Source organism: Candidozyma pseudohaemuli (assembly GCF_003013735.1).
Source record: "Candidozyma pseudohaemuli strain B12108 chromosome Unknown scaffold00010, whole genome shotgun sequence".
Lineage (NCBI taxonomy): Eukaryota > Fungi > Ascomycota > Pichiomycetes > Serinales > Metschnikowiaceae > Candidozyma > Candidozyma pseudohaemuli.
The window spans coordinates 274,359-288,818 of NW_020194444.1; the positions used below are offsets into that span (position 1 = coordinate 274,359).

Below are 14,460 nucleotides of genomic sequence, written 5' to 3' on the forward strand. Positions count from 1 at the left end.
TGTCATAATAATGAAGCAGATTGACTAATTGTAGTGGTATTCGATTCCAACAACACAATAAAACCACAGAGCCATACAATTTTAAATGGCTAACTATATTACTACTTTCTGGTCAAAGACGAAAAAATAAACGATCACTTCAACTTCTCTGTGTGGTATTCTGTGATAGACTAGGTGGATAGCAGTTCATGCCGCATCGATGAACAAAATAAGGGTCCTAGCAATGCGATACAGAATCGTTCATTCGCATGACAAATTGATTTAATTTTTTTAGGAAACGCTATGTGTTCAGTATCATGGTGGGATAATTTTTATGAAATGCCGTCTTTCAATTCCTCTTGTAAAGTATGTGGTCCACGAGTTGTATGTTCCAGGGTAAGAAACAATAATTTTTCTCGCTCACGGCATATTCAAAAAATTCCTGCCTTTAAAAAATCACCACCACGTTTATCAAGCTTTTGGTGAAAGACCGTTCGAGAATGTAGTAGTTATCGCTTCAAGGAAGTATGCAAGGCACCGCGTCAATACTTGCATTTTTTTGATCACAACCTTGATAGTGGTACTACGGTGGATGGCCATTTTGTTGAAAAACAGATGATGTGAAAGAGTTTGAATTTTTCGCTGTCTGGATTAATGAACTTGAATTGAAAATGGTGGTTCCTTTTTTTGGTCCATCGACATGAACAGATCGAGAGAAGAATTCTTCGCTATTATTGCATTACTGGATCCTGCTACTAGGAAGTTCTGCTAACTCGAAATCCTGCTACCACAAAGCCCTACTGGACAAAAGAATTATATAAAGCGAGTCAAATATGAAAGAGGGCGTACAACATGTGGAGGAAAGAAAGGCTCACAATAATGAAACACAATGCAATTTGAGTGCTTCCAAAGAATCCCTATTCAAACAACGCCTCAATCTTCTTCATTTATGCATTCAAAAACCTCATCAATCGTTCCTTTGTAGCCACAGTAAGCACAACAAAACAAGACCAATAATGCGGTAACCACCGCTGAGGAACCCCACCAGAGTGGTGAGCTATCCGGTAGCCCCCTAATGTATAAATAGACAAAAAAGACAATATCAAAGTGGCCTAGAAAGCATACAAATCCAAAGGCTACCAATAGCACATCCATACTAAAAAACAGAATGATGTGTGAAAGACCGAACCCTAGAGGTATTCCCAAAAAGACACCTGCAAGGACCTTGTGTAAATTCTTTCTATTCTGGACCTTTTTGCAGCTAGCACCAAACCTTTGATCCCGTTGAGTCTCGCATTCAATCAAATCCAGCCCTGTTGGGAGACTTGTCAGTACACTCGTAGATGATAGTCTATTTGTCCTTGTGGCGCTTTCGCTAATATTTTTCCAGAAATCTTCTTTTGTTTCATCCCAAGCAAGCGTTTGACTCTCTAAGCAGAGCTCACGAACAGAGTCCCGACAGTCCCATCGCTGACTATTTGATAGTACTGGAGTACACCCACCTTGCTGCCCCTCATAGCATGCTATATCATAAGCTTCGACTAGAGGTGAATATTTTAAATCTTCCACTATATTTAGAATAATAAAGAACACCATCAAGAGAATTAGCTCGGCACATATCATCAAATCAGATGTGATGGCTATGCATTTGATGCGTTCCCGGAGACTTCTCTTGGGTTTTCCGGTGGACCTCTGGTCTTCATCAATAGCTTCGGCTTGATTTTCGGTGTCAGGGACCATCACCTGCTGCACTGCTGTAACATCACAGATGGTTTCTGGGGAAATTTGCAATTTTGCTTCCTGGGGATTATCTTCACTTTCGTTTTCTTCAATTTCGTCGTGTTCAAGATCTCCAGTCTCGTCAGAATCTTCCTTCACTTGCATGGCACATTGAAAAGTGTCTGGGTCTGGACATATGTGCTCTTGAGGGGAGGCTTCTAGATCTTCTAATGGCACCATTTCGTTTACCTGAGAGTCGGTTTCAGCGGTGTTGGAGGACATTTCGTAGAGTTTGCTCGATAGATTTGACTTTTTAAGAAATGTGTGTGATCATTTATATACTCGAGATATTTTTTATGACATGGCGTCCTTCAATTCCTGATGTGGTCCACCAGTTGTATGTTTCAGGGTAAGAAATAATTATTTTCCTCGTTCACGGCATACTAGAGGTATATTCCTAAGGCAAAATGGAAGAATATGTGGGAGCTTCTTAATGCATCTCCGGTTTGACTTTTATAAAATACGCAAGCATAGAGTTCATGAATCATGCTTTTTAGATCGAAATGCCGTGAACCACATAGTCGAACCTGACCTCCTTCCATCCCCCGATCCGTCAAACCGAAGCCGAACAGTTTCTCCCGCGTACCTTTGAATTTTTTAAAAGAAAAAAAAAAAAAAAAAAAAGAAGAATAGCAATTGGCACTCAAACAACTACAAAGTCCGATCAATGCGCACCCTATCTCTTATCAACTCTCCACTGTCAAAACTCCAAGTTTCACTTCGAAATCCATAAACATTTTCATTCCCCAATTCTTCAGAATCCAAAACACTTCAGGTTTTCCAAAACAGTGAAACCCGCTTACTGGCCGTTTCTAGCTCCATTCTTTCAAAAACACAATTGGCACTTGCCTCCACACCTTCCCCACCTCAACCAAAACCCCCCAATCTACCCAATCCCCCTTCCTCCCCAATCCAAAAATTCCTGCCTAAAAAAAAACATACCACGAAGCGGATCAGCGGGACACCGGTTGGAGCCAATTATCAACGTCCTGCATGTGGCACCTACGACATCAGAGGGAGTAAAAAAATTGCCGGTTCCATCTATCAACACCACCGCCATGTCTGGTATGTAAGCCGCTTGGAGCCATAATTGGGCTATCATTGGGATGCCTGTTCAATTCCACAAATCCCCATCCATTTTAGAAAAACCCAACCCAACTAACACGCAGTCGATTTCAACACCGTAGCCACCGAATTCTGCAACTTCTACTACCAGCAGTTCGACAACGACAGATCCCAATTGGGCAACTTGTACAGAGAGCAGTCCATGTTGACCTTCGAGACCTCGCAGTTGCAGGGCTCCAAGGACATTGTGGAGAAGTTGGCCGGTTTGCCATTTGCTAAAGTGGCCCACAGAATCTCCACTTTGGACGCCCAGCCCGCCTCTCCTCAGGGCGATATTTTGGTCATGGTGACTGGTGAGTTGCTTATTGACGAGGAGCAGAACGCCCAGCGTTACTCGCAGGTGTTCCACTTGATTCCTGATGGATCCTCGTACTACGTGTTCAACGACATCTTCAGATTGAACTACTCGTGAGGCTAAATAGAGGCAAATATAGGATTGTGACATGACGTGCCCGTTGGGCGGATGTAGAGCGTAGGGTGTAGTGGTGAATGAAGAGGTCTAAAGGCAAGAGGTGTTAGAGAATTTTGTGGTATGGATGGAGAGTATTATTTAAGAGCTCACTGTACTAAATTTATCGGACTATATTAATCGGGTGGATTTGAAGGGAAAAATTTGTGGAAGCGTTGGTATTGATGAGTTGTACCCTTCCAGTGTGAACGGCTCAATGGGCTCCATTACGAAGCTTCCTTCTGACCTATACTAAGGTAATAGCTTCTGTTGTTTCTAAATTTCCGGAATCTAGGTACTGGAGGCCTCAATGGGTGGAATTTTGGTCTATATCATCAGACTTTGGCTTCCTATGAAAGGACTAATGGTTGGTCTAAAAAGAAAGGATGGAACGGGGCGTTTAACTATTTCACTGTCAATGCAAACTTTCATAAAAATTATTAGGATCAATAACATCCCCAAATCTGCTCAATTGACCATCTTGTCGGATTAATTGTGGCACAATGATGGCTCACTTTACTCTGCCTCGGATCTATCAGCAACCCACCGATTCCACGCAACATGAGGGTTCCAATATCTCTAGAAAACGTTAGTACAATATTTTATCTATTTAATCTCTTCAAAAAAACAAAAAATAAAAAATTCATATCCTTTTATTCACAGCACTACTTATCCTGACTACCACACCCTGCATCCACACACTCCAATAAACCCACCACTTCCCCCAATTACCAAAATTCAAACCCACCAAATCAAATTTTCAACCTCAATTTCCCCTAAATTCACCATCCCTTTATTTCCCCCAAAAAAGCACCCCAATCCACCACACCTCTTCTTATCGTGGCCCTTCCTGGATACAGCGAGGCCGGATAAATACGTACCCCAGAATCCTCAACCAAAACTACCACCACCTACACCGCAAAATGCTGGAATCCCCTGTTCCCTCGATACCCCAGCGGCCCAAAACGAGGCCCAAGAAGTCGGAAGACGCCGTTAGTGCCGAATCGGGCAATTCGTCCGCGTCAATTCCCACGATTCCCCAGAGACCCAGAAAGACAGATACCCTGAGCTCCTTGGAGAGTGTAAACAGTGAGGAGAAGAAGGAGGCGGCTGTTCCTGTGATTCCCAGCAGACCAAGGAAAGAAAAAAGTGAATCTTCTGAAACGGAGAGTGTTGAACCGAAATTGCCCTCGATTCCAAGACGTCCAAGGAAGGAGAAGTCTGAGGAGCCGAAAGTCGGTGAAGATGCTGGAGCCAAAGAGATTGAGGAGCTTGAGCCTGTCAAGGATGAAGCGGCTGAAGAGCCTTTGGATTTGTCTAAATCTGGTTCTGGTGACGTTGGATCGTCTGCATTCGGTTCTGACACCGTGGAGCTGGAACCCAAGCAAATCGACAGCAAGGTTGATGATTCGAAGGTTGTTGACGCGCCTACGCTTCCCCTGAACGACAAAGCCGATGTGGATGAGGAAATCAGCAAGCCGGAGTCCCCTGAAACCGATAAGATTGTGCCTTCTGAGCCACAGGAAGACGAGGATCTAGAGCCCGAGGAGGCTGCTACCACGGAGCCTGTTTCTTCTGGAAACGTGGCCCAAAGCGACTCGTCTAGTGACTTGGCGGAGGCTGTAGGAAGCAAAATCAAGGAGCAACGTGAACTCGCCAGTGAGCTGGTGGAGTCCAACGTGGAGAGCCTGCAAGTTGAGAGTTCTGAGGGTGCATTGGTTGACGAGATCGACAGCGGCTCCCTTCGGAACGAACATGTGAACGAGGTTTCGGATGCTGCGTTTGCCAAGGATAACCTTACTTTGAGGGCCTTGGATGAGAAGAAGGCAGAGGAGGCGAAGGAGACGAAGGAGACGAAGTCCGAGGAGGAGCCAGCCTCCGAGGGAATCTCAGGTGTGGATGACGAGAAACCTGAAATTGAGGAGGTAAGCCAGATTGCTGAACCTTCTGAGGCCAAGGAGCTTGATCTTCCTTCCAAGGACTCAGAGGAGCCAGCTGATCTTGACGCTCCCAAGGAGGCCGTTTCTGCTAAGCCAAAGCAGGACGCAGCTCCTCTGAAGGAGGACATCCTTTTCCCCGAGGGCGATGCAAAGGATGATGTTCCAGAGGATGCCCCAGAGGATGCTCCAGAGGATAATGCTTCAAAGGATGATGTTCCAAAGGAAGACGCTCCAAAGGAAGAGACCCCCGAGGAAAAGGCAATTGCGAAGGATGGCGAGGACGAGAGCCCTGTTCCAAAAATGCCCATCATCCCTCTGCGCCCCAGCAAGCCAAAGAGACTCGACTCTAGTGTTTCCGAACTGGACTCCAAGAGCTCGCCTGCTATTCCCTCCAGACCAGCCAAACCTGCAACCAAGGAGAAACCAAAGGCCCCTCCTCCAAAGCCTAAGAAGCTTTCGTCAAAGATCGCCGCTTTCCAGCAGATGTTCAACCAGGAACCCACTGAGGCTGCCAAAGAGGAGAAAAGCTCGCCTGAGAAGCGTGGCAAGCTCTCCTCCGAGAAAACCAACTTTGCCGCAAACTTGCAAAATATGATGGGTGCTGGAATTGCCTTGCCTGGCATGGCCAATCCCGAGTTGTTGAAGAAGCTTGCTCCTGCTGAACTGGAGTCTGAGCCCTCCGAGAAGAAGTCGGATGAAGCTCCACAACCCACATCCAGAAGAGCCAAGGGCCCTAGAGGCAAGAGGCTTCCAAAGTCTATCCAGGAAACCAAGATCACGATAGAGCCCCGGTTCAAGTTTTCCAGTGGGCTTTTGTGGGAGTTGGACTTCTCCAAGCCCAGTGCTGAGGAATCAACAGAGGGTGTGACCGAGCCAAAGGAGGATATCAAGGAGGAGCTTCTTGCTGCTTCTCAAGAGCCATTGACTGGTGCGCCATTGGACTCAGAGGACTCATTGAAGAAGGATGTGGAGGAGCCTGAAACTACAAAAGAAACAAAAGAGTTCTCTATTCCTATAGGCGAGAGTTCAGCAGAGCAGCCAGAAAGTGTCGAGGATCTTCCCAGCTTGCAAGAGACGCAGCCTGCCATTGACGACAAGGAGGAGCTTCTGAAGATTGAGCATGCCACCCAGGCGCCTCTTGATGCGCTTGAAGAAGGCAAAACCACGACCAAAGATGCTCTGAGCGAAGCCGAGCCCGGTTACGAGATCATCAGCAGAGAAAAGGACCAGGTGGAGACGCCTCGGGCCAACACCTCAGAGGAGTTTGACGACGACAGCGGTTTTGAAGAAGCTCGTGAGGTCTTCTCGAGCCCCAAGCCGCTCGGAGACTTCACCAAGGACCCCGAGCAGTTTTTGCAGTCGGAGGAGGACCCCACGGTCGAGGTGGAGCAGCAGCTCAAGGAATTGTCTGACTATGTGCGCAAGCACGATGACGAGCCTGTGCTTGTGAGCAAGGCCGAGGAGGAAGAGGCCGTGGCCGACGAGGCCGATGCCGAGAAGGCTGTGGCCGACAAGGCCGAGTAATTGCATTGTTATCATCAGCGGTCGCCGTAGCGGCGTACGTAGTTGTAGGAGGTCAGCGGCTTCGTGGGTTTCTCTGAAGCGTCCTCATCCAGCTTATCTTTAGAAGCTATATCATCTTTGTTCTTTCCATTTTCTTCGTCAACTTCCTTCTCTTCAACCTCCTCCTTATCACCATCCCCTTCCTTATCATCCTCTTTCTGTACCTCCTCCTTCTCCTTAACCTCCCCTCCATCACTCCTCAACTTCTCTCGTAGTTCGGCAACCTGCTTATCGATCTCATCGTCATCCACATCCTCGTCCTCCAACTTGTCTCGTAGCTCGGCACACTTGATCTCCACTCTTCGCCTCCTCTCGTGCTCCTCAATCTCCCCTCCAGCCAGTCTTCTGGATTTGAGCTGTTTAGCCCTGGCTTCCTTCCTCTCTTCGTTCTCCTGCTCTCTGTCTCTTTTCTTTCTGTACCCCTGGAATTTTTTATCGGCGAGGTTTTTCTGAACATAGCCCGAAGTGCCGCTTCCTCGCGGCGTCTGGAGGCCGATTCCGTTGTATGACATTGTGGTTGTAGGTGGTTTGGGTGATGCAGCGCGATAGTTGATAGTGTGGAGGTGAGCGATGGGCATCGAGGTGGTTGTTTTGGGAATCGCTTTTTGGCATGAACCTTTTAGAAGTTTATATGTTGATAACGGGAATTGAATAATCTAATGTAAACCCTTTTGGTGTGGAATTTCATGTGGTGCTGCTTGGGCATTACCTGGGTCTGTTGCATGAATGTAGCACACTGCCAACAAGTGTATTGTGGATCCGCTCAATGGAGATCAATTTGCAGATACCTTAAAATCCAAGAAAGCAGAAGCCTGATTGCCAAAAAGCCAAAAGAGCGTCACATTGTGTGGAGTTACGGTGGCTTCGGTGGTCGAGCTAGTGCCTTATATGGCAACCAGGCTGCACCACACAATGGACGCCCCAAACTCCAATTTTCAAACCCACCCAAAACAAAACATCCATTATTCCACCGGCACCCCGTATTCGTGCATTTCTCGTAAATCTGGCTCATCCATCTGGTGGCTTTTCCATCCTGTCAATGCCATTGTGGCCCCCCTGATCTGCCTCCCTGGCCCATACTCAATTGTCCCGCCCACACCGCCGCAAAAGGCCCAAAAACCAGCCTACCGTAATCTCCAGCCCAAATTCACCCTTAAACCCCAATATCACACCAGAATCCCGCCGATTCGATTTTTCATGCCCGTTCTTCCCCACGCATTAGTTCGTGCGTCTTGACGCACACTTGCATTTGGTTGCAAAATACCCACCCTCTGGGAAATCCAAAACCTCCAAAAAAAAAAACCACCCACCAACTCCATCAACAATTCCTGGCAAAAAGAACACTTCATCTCCCAACACACCCACGATTAAGTCCACCCCCACCACCCCACGTGGGGACTATATAACTACTGGTTCGTCCCTCACCGTCCCCAGCATGCTCAAAACAACAACCCTTCTTTCCCTCTTGACAGCGTGCCTCGGCGCCGTGTACCCACCGTACTACCCGCCCGCCGACGGCGCCATCGGCAACCTTGACGCTGTTTTTGACCCGAAAAAGGCCACCAATGGCGGTATCTACACCTCCTCAGAAAGCTCACCCTACGGCACCTACAACTTCTGCAACATGCCCCATGTGCGGTCCAGCGAGTACAAAAAGCCAGAGGGGCAGTTAATATATGTTGAGGTCATTCATAGACACCACAAACGCACGCCGTACGCCTCGAACGTGTTTCCCAAGGAGGATATACCGCTTTCCTGCGACAGTCAGACCAACTTCTACTATGGCCAGGTGAAGCTGCAGAACACCAGCGCCCAGGTCGGCTGGAATTCGTATGTGGATCCGGAGAACCCGTTTGCAGACCAGTACGGCTTCAACGGGCTGTGTCAGTTTCCACAAATCAGCCAAGGCGGACTAGACGACTCGCACCAGCATGGCGTGGACCTCTTCCAGAACTACCACAGCCTCGGGCTTCTCCCCAAAGAGTACAACCCCCAAAAAGTGCAATTCTTCGCCACAAACAACGTCATCACGTCCCAGGTCGCCGGCGCCGTCGTCAGCGGAATGTACCCTGCTTTGCAGAACCAGCCTGTGGAGGTGTCTGTCCAGCGAGAGGACTCCGACTACCTCGAGCCCAAGTACCTGTGCAACGGGGCGGACCAGACGAAAAACTACATTTTGGCGTCGGGCGGGTGGAAAGAGCATCTCCATCGATCACAGGACCTTTTCGCCAAATTGGACGCCGTCTCGGGAGTCAATCCAGACAATAAAGGCTGGCACGCCTCGTGGGACCACTATTTTGACAATTTGGCCCATCGCCAGTGCCACCAGCTTCCGTTGCCGTGTAGTCTCGAAAATCCAGCAAACTGTGTCACCGAAGAACAGGCCCAGCAGGTGTACCGATTGGGCGACTACGAGTACCACTACCAGTACCGAGCAGCACCACAGTCGACGTTGTACTCGGCGGCCCGGTACGGCGTTTTTTTGAAGAAGATCCAGAAACACTTGAAGCAGGCTCTGGAGAAAACCAGTGCCGTGGTGTATCGGCACAATGTGGCCCACGACGGATCCATCGCTCCTTTGCTAGGAGCGCTTCAGATCGAGGAGCTCAGGTGGCCTGGAATGGGGGCCGAGGTTGTTTTTGAGCTTTGGGAGAGAGATGGACAGAGTTTCGTGAGGGTTCTTTACGGTGGCCAGCCGCTCCGGACCCTGACGCCGTTGGGTGTTTTGGACATGGTGCTGTTGGGGGATTTCCAGGGCTATTTGGATGGTTTTTTGGGAGGCCGTAATGTGGTGGACTTGTGTCGGACGTAGGGGGGAGGGAGGTAGCAGATGGAGGGAATTTAGATGGAGAGGCGCCAGATGGAGAAGGGCCTTTTGGCTGGAGAGGAAGGGTGGGAAGGACTTATAGGTCGCTTTTGGACGAATACAAGCTTCGCTTACCTGGAATTGTGAGGTTTATAAGACATTAAGCCATTTGGGGCTGATTCTGTATTTCTTATAGTATTAAAGCTGTTTCAATTGGTGTGGACGATGTAACTGTAGGTTCTGACCGTGGTTCGATCCAAGAGGTCATACAAGGCATTAAGATCGATATAGTATTCAACGTCATGGCAAGCGTCATGGAAAGGGTTTCTCGGTAGAATACTGATTTCTTAGAAGCTTCTTGGTCTGAATATTGAACACTGACGCAGAATCCAGGACTTTACTTACGGAATACCACTCAATTGTGTGATGTGTATTAGGTTCCTACAGAGGCCTATGAGAAGCCATGGTGTTCTACATGGAAAGAATCTCCACGGAAATCACCTGCGCTTGAATTCCTCCCTTTTCTTACTAAAAGGTAGTTCTATGGTCTGATGAAAACCTCCCACCATGGATGCTCAACTGGGGATAGCTGAAAACAGCAAGGCACATTACGGAGAGTATCGCATTTCCGAGAAGATGGTGAAAGCGGCGTTTATTTCAACGGCAGAGCTCCAGAATCACAAATTTCGGTGGATCAATGGGCTTGTCTTCCATGATCCATCCGCACCACTCCATGAACTAATACAAGCAGCGGCCACCCGGAGGCTTTTAGCAAATTATTTCGAAATGCATAAAAGGAAGGGTTGCTTTTATTTTGGAAAATCCTTATTTTTGACAGAATGGCTGCTTCGAGACTCAGAAGACTTCCTCATCACTGAGCCGCTTCCCATGATGCCATGTATATCATCAGGGTGCCCTTCTTATTTGAAGAAAATGGTTTTTTACGTTTTTCCGTAAAAACCGGATTTCCACCACGGCGAGCTTGCCATCGGTATTCTGCTCTGCCAGAAGCTAAGGATCCTACAGAGCATCCATGAGGCTTTCCATCAATGAGCGGTACATCCACAGAGGCACCTGCCTCGATGAAACATTGCCATCATTTTCAAATTTGAGCAGTTTATCTAAAAGCTGGGCACTCAATTTGAAAACTGGGCACTTTTGTTTAAATACGGTGCACTAAGTCCGTAATGGTACCCTTCCTACCATACTCCACTCATTGACAATCCACCCTCTCCCATCTTTCCCTGCTTTCATTGCTTCCTTCAATAAAATGCATCCTTTAATAAAACGATGTCAACAACCCAATTCACCTTCCATGAAGCCATAATACAAATGTAGGCCATCTCCATAATGAGTCCTTCACACTGCCATACTCTTCTTATCGCACCACAACTTATCATCAACAAACAACTACACATGTCGTGGCTTCGACAGGTTCGAGCACTACCGCTGAACCCAGCGCTGAACGACATTTTAAAAGTGGAGTATCTCGATGTGAATCTCAACAATTCACGCAAACTCATGGCCAACGTGGCGAGCCTAGGGGTTGAAGCAAAGCAACTCACGCAACATGAAGAGGACACTGTGGAAGCGATGCTTCAGCTTAAGAATCTTCGAAACGAGCTCAGCTGGACTGATAGTGTGCGTTGAAGAGGACCCTTTGCAAGAACTCGTGGATTTTTGAAACTACAGGTCTTGAAGCTGACCAAGTGACAGAGGTGCTAAGAGAAGCCTACCGTTTACAGGTTTACGTGTCTTCGGAGGATGTGAGCTCAAAGAATGTTGGATGATGCTTGGTAGCATTACACGCCGCGTGTACCATGTCAGTTGAGCAAGGGAACATCGAAAGCACTAGGCATGACAGAGCCAGGACTCTAAAAGGAAGGGGTTGATCAGTGTTCACGCCGCACATCCAGTCAACCTGACCTTACTTTCCACATTTGGCACCGCCTCCGTTTTTGATATCGAGAGGTCACGCGGGGGTCAATATTATGAAAGATGATCTAGCAACGTGGTCATGACAACCACTATATCTTTACCTTTTTCACCTATTCACACTCACACTGCTTATGAGATTCTTAGGCCGCAGAAGAAAGCTTCAGCCTCAGCCTCAGCCTCAACCTCAGCTTCGGAAGGAGGCTCCTCGAGAGAAGTTGAGCACGATCTATCAGCTTCGCAATTTTGGAACAAATTACAAACGGCAGTTGGATGCTGTAGTAGAGGCCGTTGACAAGAATGTCTTTTTGTCTCGGACAGTTGGCCTATTGCTTCAAGGCGAGCATCTCCAAGTGACTGAGCTTGCCGTGAAGAGCCTTGACATGGCCGAGCACCCTGATCTGAAGATTCAAATCGAGTACGCACGCTTGAGGAACGGCGTCACCGCCTTTGGAAAAGGGCCAAATCCTGGGAGTACAATGCTTGTTTTCGAGGTGGTTCATACATATCATACCTTTGATTGGTCCGACCTTGAAATGCCAATGCCGATAGTGGGGAAATGCTTCTTAGCCGCTGGTGATGATAGACAGCTATTTCCAGGACCCAAGTTCCCAATGTCACATCAGCTCTACGGATTTGGGTCTGAAATGAAGATGGGCTCAATTCATGATAATGTGACAATGGATGGGGGAAGCCTCGAGCTCAAAGCTGATTTTAAGCCGCCCTCGTGGATCCAGCAAGAGGCATATTCTCGGATTGTGCTCCCTGGGATGCACGTGGCAAGCTTCCTCCCGTTGAGTTTACAGCTTGTCGATGAATGGAGCTCAAATACAAAGCTCCAGGAGCTGCTTCACTTGACCAAGATTCGTGTGGAGTTGCAAGAGTTCAGGTGTGTGCCAGACAGAAACTTTGAAAGTACCGACATCCAGAGAAAGGTGTTGGTTGAGCAGGAAGTCTTTATGGCAATTAACTTGTTCAACAAGAAAACCATGATTCCCCACACGATGTATGATTGCGTGATTCCAGAAGTCGGCCCTACGTTCTTCACGGACGGCTTTTTGAGAACGTACGGCTTGGAAGTCACATTGACGATTTCTAACGAACGTACTCTTACTTTCAATGCATCTGTGTTCATTGAGCTTAATGTGGCGCAGAAAAAGGTCGAACAGATGAAGGACGAGGAGGTGAGGAGGTCAATCTCGAGCTACTTAGGCGACGGAAATGGAGAACCACAACGGATTTTTCATGTTATGAAAGATCTCAGGAATGTGGAGTCGACTGCTAACGGTTTGTTGACCTTAAGCGGCTTGAATGCAGACGAATTCACGGGAAAGTTCCAGCGATATCTCTTTCTGGTGCACAGGCGTGGTGGAGAGGGATGCGTTGTTATAGGGACTGAGATCATGAAACTTAAACCATATAGGACAAGTGATAAAAGTTTCAAAAATCCTTCGCAAATTTTGACCGAGTATCTGGAGTGGCTAAAGGGATCATCAATTACAAGCCATGAAGAATGCACGGGACCATGCTGGGAGACTAAAATTGTTAAAGTACCTACATTTGGTACCGGCGTCAGTTATGATAAGCCTCATGCTGCAACGTGCATAGTCCTAAACGGTCAGATCATCGAAGCAAACTCACCAAGGTCTTTTGTGCGACAGAAGAGATCGTTCCCATGGCGGATAGTTCGTTTTGGCGAAAGAAACATCCCGTTTACCTTACGAGTGTCACTCAATGAGCATGTGCGTTTTCTACAATCGAATGAATGTTCTGCTGTGACCATTGTTAGCCCAGGAATGGAGCTTTCCGAATTTGTCAAGTGTGCCTTCATCGTTGCGCAGAGCTTCGAAGACGCCAGCCGTCACCACCATGTGGAGGACACAGAGATCCAGCTTGAACAAATTGAGATCAAATTGATCGAGGGGAGGACCGAGAGCGGCATAATTACGACCGATGAGACAATTTTGCTTGATAACAAGGATTTACCCTCGATAAGATGGAGCGACTTCAAGGATACCGTTGCTGGAAGTCCAAAAGCTCGGTCAATAACGTTGCCGCAGACCTTGTTCAAGGGAAACTTGCCTGCCAATGTGAAACCGTATGTAATTTGTCAGAGGTCGAAGTTCCAGAGAAGCCATTTGATGGAATGCAGATTGCTTGTGCGTTTTCTGGGACAGGTCCATGCCTTTGAGTGGCCTCACCTTCTTGAAGTCGCCGAAAACCGCATGTGAGGGTATTATGCGGACATCTTCATATAATCACTGGGGACGTTGACAAGCACTGAGGTGGTAGGGTCTTAAAGAGGACGATCCATCACTCGGGAGTTTCAGTGTCTTACAGTGCGGGAAGCATGCAGAATGTGGAATTTCATTGGGGTCCTTTCTAAACAAAGCACTCTTTTTGGGGGCTCAGCTCGGGAAAAAGTGGCTTGAAAACGATAGGAAGAAAGCAGCGTGTTTTTGAGAACTCGTCGTTGGGTCACTGAGGCGCATAGTGTAGGCGAAATGCCCAGGGGCAAGGAAAGTGCCTATAGGAGGGAGATCGCTCAACCTGGAGGCCGCTCATTAGACTGGTTGAACTTAATGATAAAAACCAGATTGAACCAGAAACACGTATGAGAAGAAGTGATTCTGAAACAAACAGCCCAATCGAATGGTCCACTCCATTGGTCGATGGTCGCACTTAAGAAGTCGGCCAAGTCAAGTACCATAGAAGACCAGATCTAGTCTCAAGTTCCAATATGATGCTTTTTATCATTAGTTTGAGTGCATTCGTTGATTCAACAGGTACTTTGAATCAAAAGTTGGCTGTCTAGCGTCGACGGAGTGGGTCTGCTATGATGGGGTGTAAGCTTCTCCACTTCGAGGAAGATGGAGATGAGTGCA

The 14,460-nt window shown here is 47.6% G+C and overlaps 7 protein-coding genes across 7 annotated transcripts; 5 read left to right on the plus strand and 2 right to left on the minus strand.

Moving 5' to 3' along the window:
* Nucleotides 1-134: 134 nt before the first annotated feature.
* On the minus strand, nucleotides 135-1,980 carry C7M61_003757 (uncharacterized protein; the record flags this gene model as incomplete). Its single annotated transcript, XM_024859092.1, has 2 exons — nucleotides 135-148; nucleotides 1,647-1,980. 2 exons carry the CDS (start codon nucleotides 1,978-1,980, stop codon nucleotides 135-137), a joined length of 348 nt encoding a protein of 115 aa, XP_024712766.1.
* An 836-nt stretch (nucleotides 1,981-2,816) lies between these two features.
* Nucleotides 2,817-3,295, plus strand: NTF2 (Ran GTPase-binding protein; the record flags this gene model as incomplete). The annotated part of the gene is made up of 2 exons (XM_024859093.1): nucleotides 2,817-2,823; nucleotides 2,928-3,295. The coding sequence occupies 2 exons, from the start codon at nucleotides 2,817-2,819 to the stop codon at nucleotides 3,293-3,295; spliced, it is 375 nt and encodes a 124-aa protein (XP_024712767.1).
* A 959-nt stretch (nucleotides 3,296-4,254) lies between these two features.
* C7M61_003759 (uncharacterized protein) lies at nucleotides 4,255-6,795 on the plus strand (the record flags this gene model as incomplete). The annotated part of the gene is made up of 1 exon (XM_024859094.1): nucleotides 4,255-6,795. One exon carries the CDS (start codon nucleotides 4,255-4,257, stop codon nucleotides 6,793-6,795), a length of 2,541 nt encoding a protein of 846 aa, XP_024712768.1.
* Nucleotides 6,796-6,901: 106 nt separating this feature from the next.
* Nucleotides 6,902-7,346, minus strand: C7M61_003760 (U2-type spliceosomal complex subunit; the record flags this gene model as incomplete). The annotated part of the gene is made up of 2 exons (XM_024859095.1): nucleotides 6,902-6,910; nucleotides 6,939-7,346. 2 exons carry the CDS (start codon nucleotides 7,344-7,346, stop codon nucleotides 6,902-6,904), a joined length of 417 nt encoding a protein of 138 aa, XP_024712769.1.
* A 923-nt stretch (nucleotides 7,347-8,269) lies between these two features.
* Nucleotides 8,270-9,646, plus strand: C7M61_003761 (uncharacterized protein; the record flags this gene model as incomplete). Its single annotated transcript, XM_024859096.1, has 1 exon — nucleotides 8,270-9,646. The coding sequence occupies one exon, from the start codon at nucleotides 8,270-8,272 to the stop codon at nucleotides 9,644-9,646; it is 1,377 nt and encodes a 458-aa protein (XP_024712770.1).
* Nucleotides 9,647-11,056: 1,410 nt separating this feature from the next.
* Nucleotides 11,057-11,430, plus strand: C7M61_003762 (uncharacterized protein; the record flags this gene model as incomplete). Its single annotated transcript, XM_024859097.1, has 2 exons — nucleotides 11,057-11,279; nucleotides 11,333-11,430. 2 exons carry the CDS (start codon nucleotides 11,057-11,059, stop codon nucleotides 11,428-11,430), a joined length of 321 nt encoding a protein of 106 aa, XP_024712771.1.
* A 279-nt stretch (nucleotides 11,431-11,709) lies between these two features.
* Nucleotides 11,710-13,806, plus strand: C7M61_003763 (uncharacterized protein; the record flags this gene model as incomplete). Its single annotated transcript, XM_024859098.1, has 2 exons — nucleotides 11,710-12,908; nucleotides 13,221-13,806. 2 exons carry the CDS (start codon nucleotides 11,710-11,712, stop codon nucleotides 13,804-13,806), a joined length of 1,785 nt encoding a protein of 594 aa, XP_024712772.1.
* Between the last annotated feature and the right edge of the window lie 654 nt (nucleotides 13,807-14,460).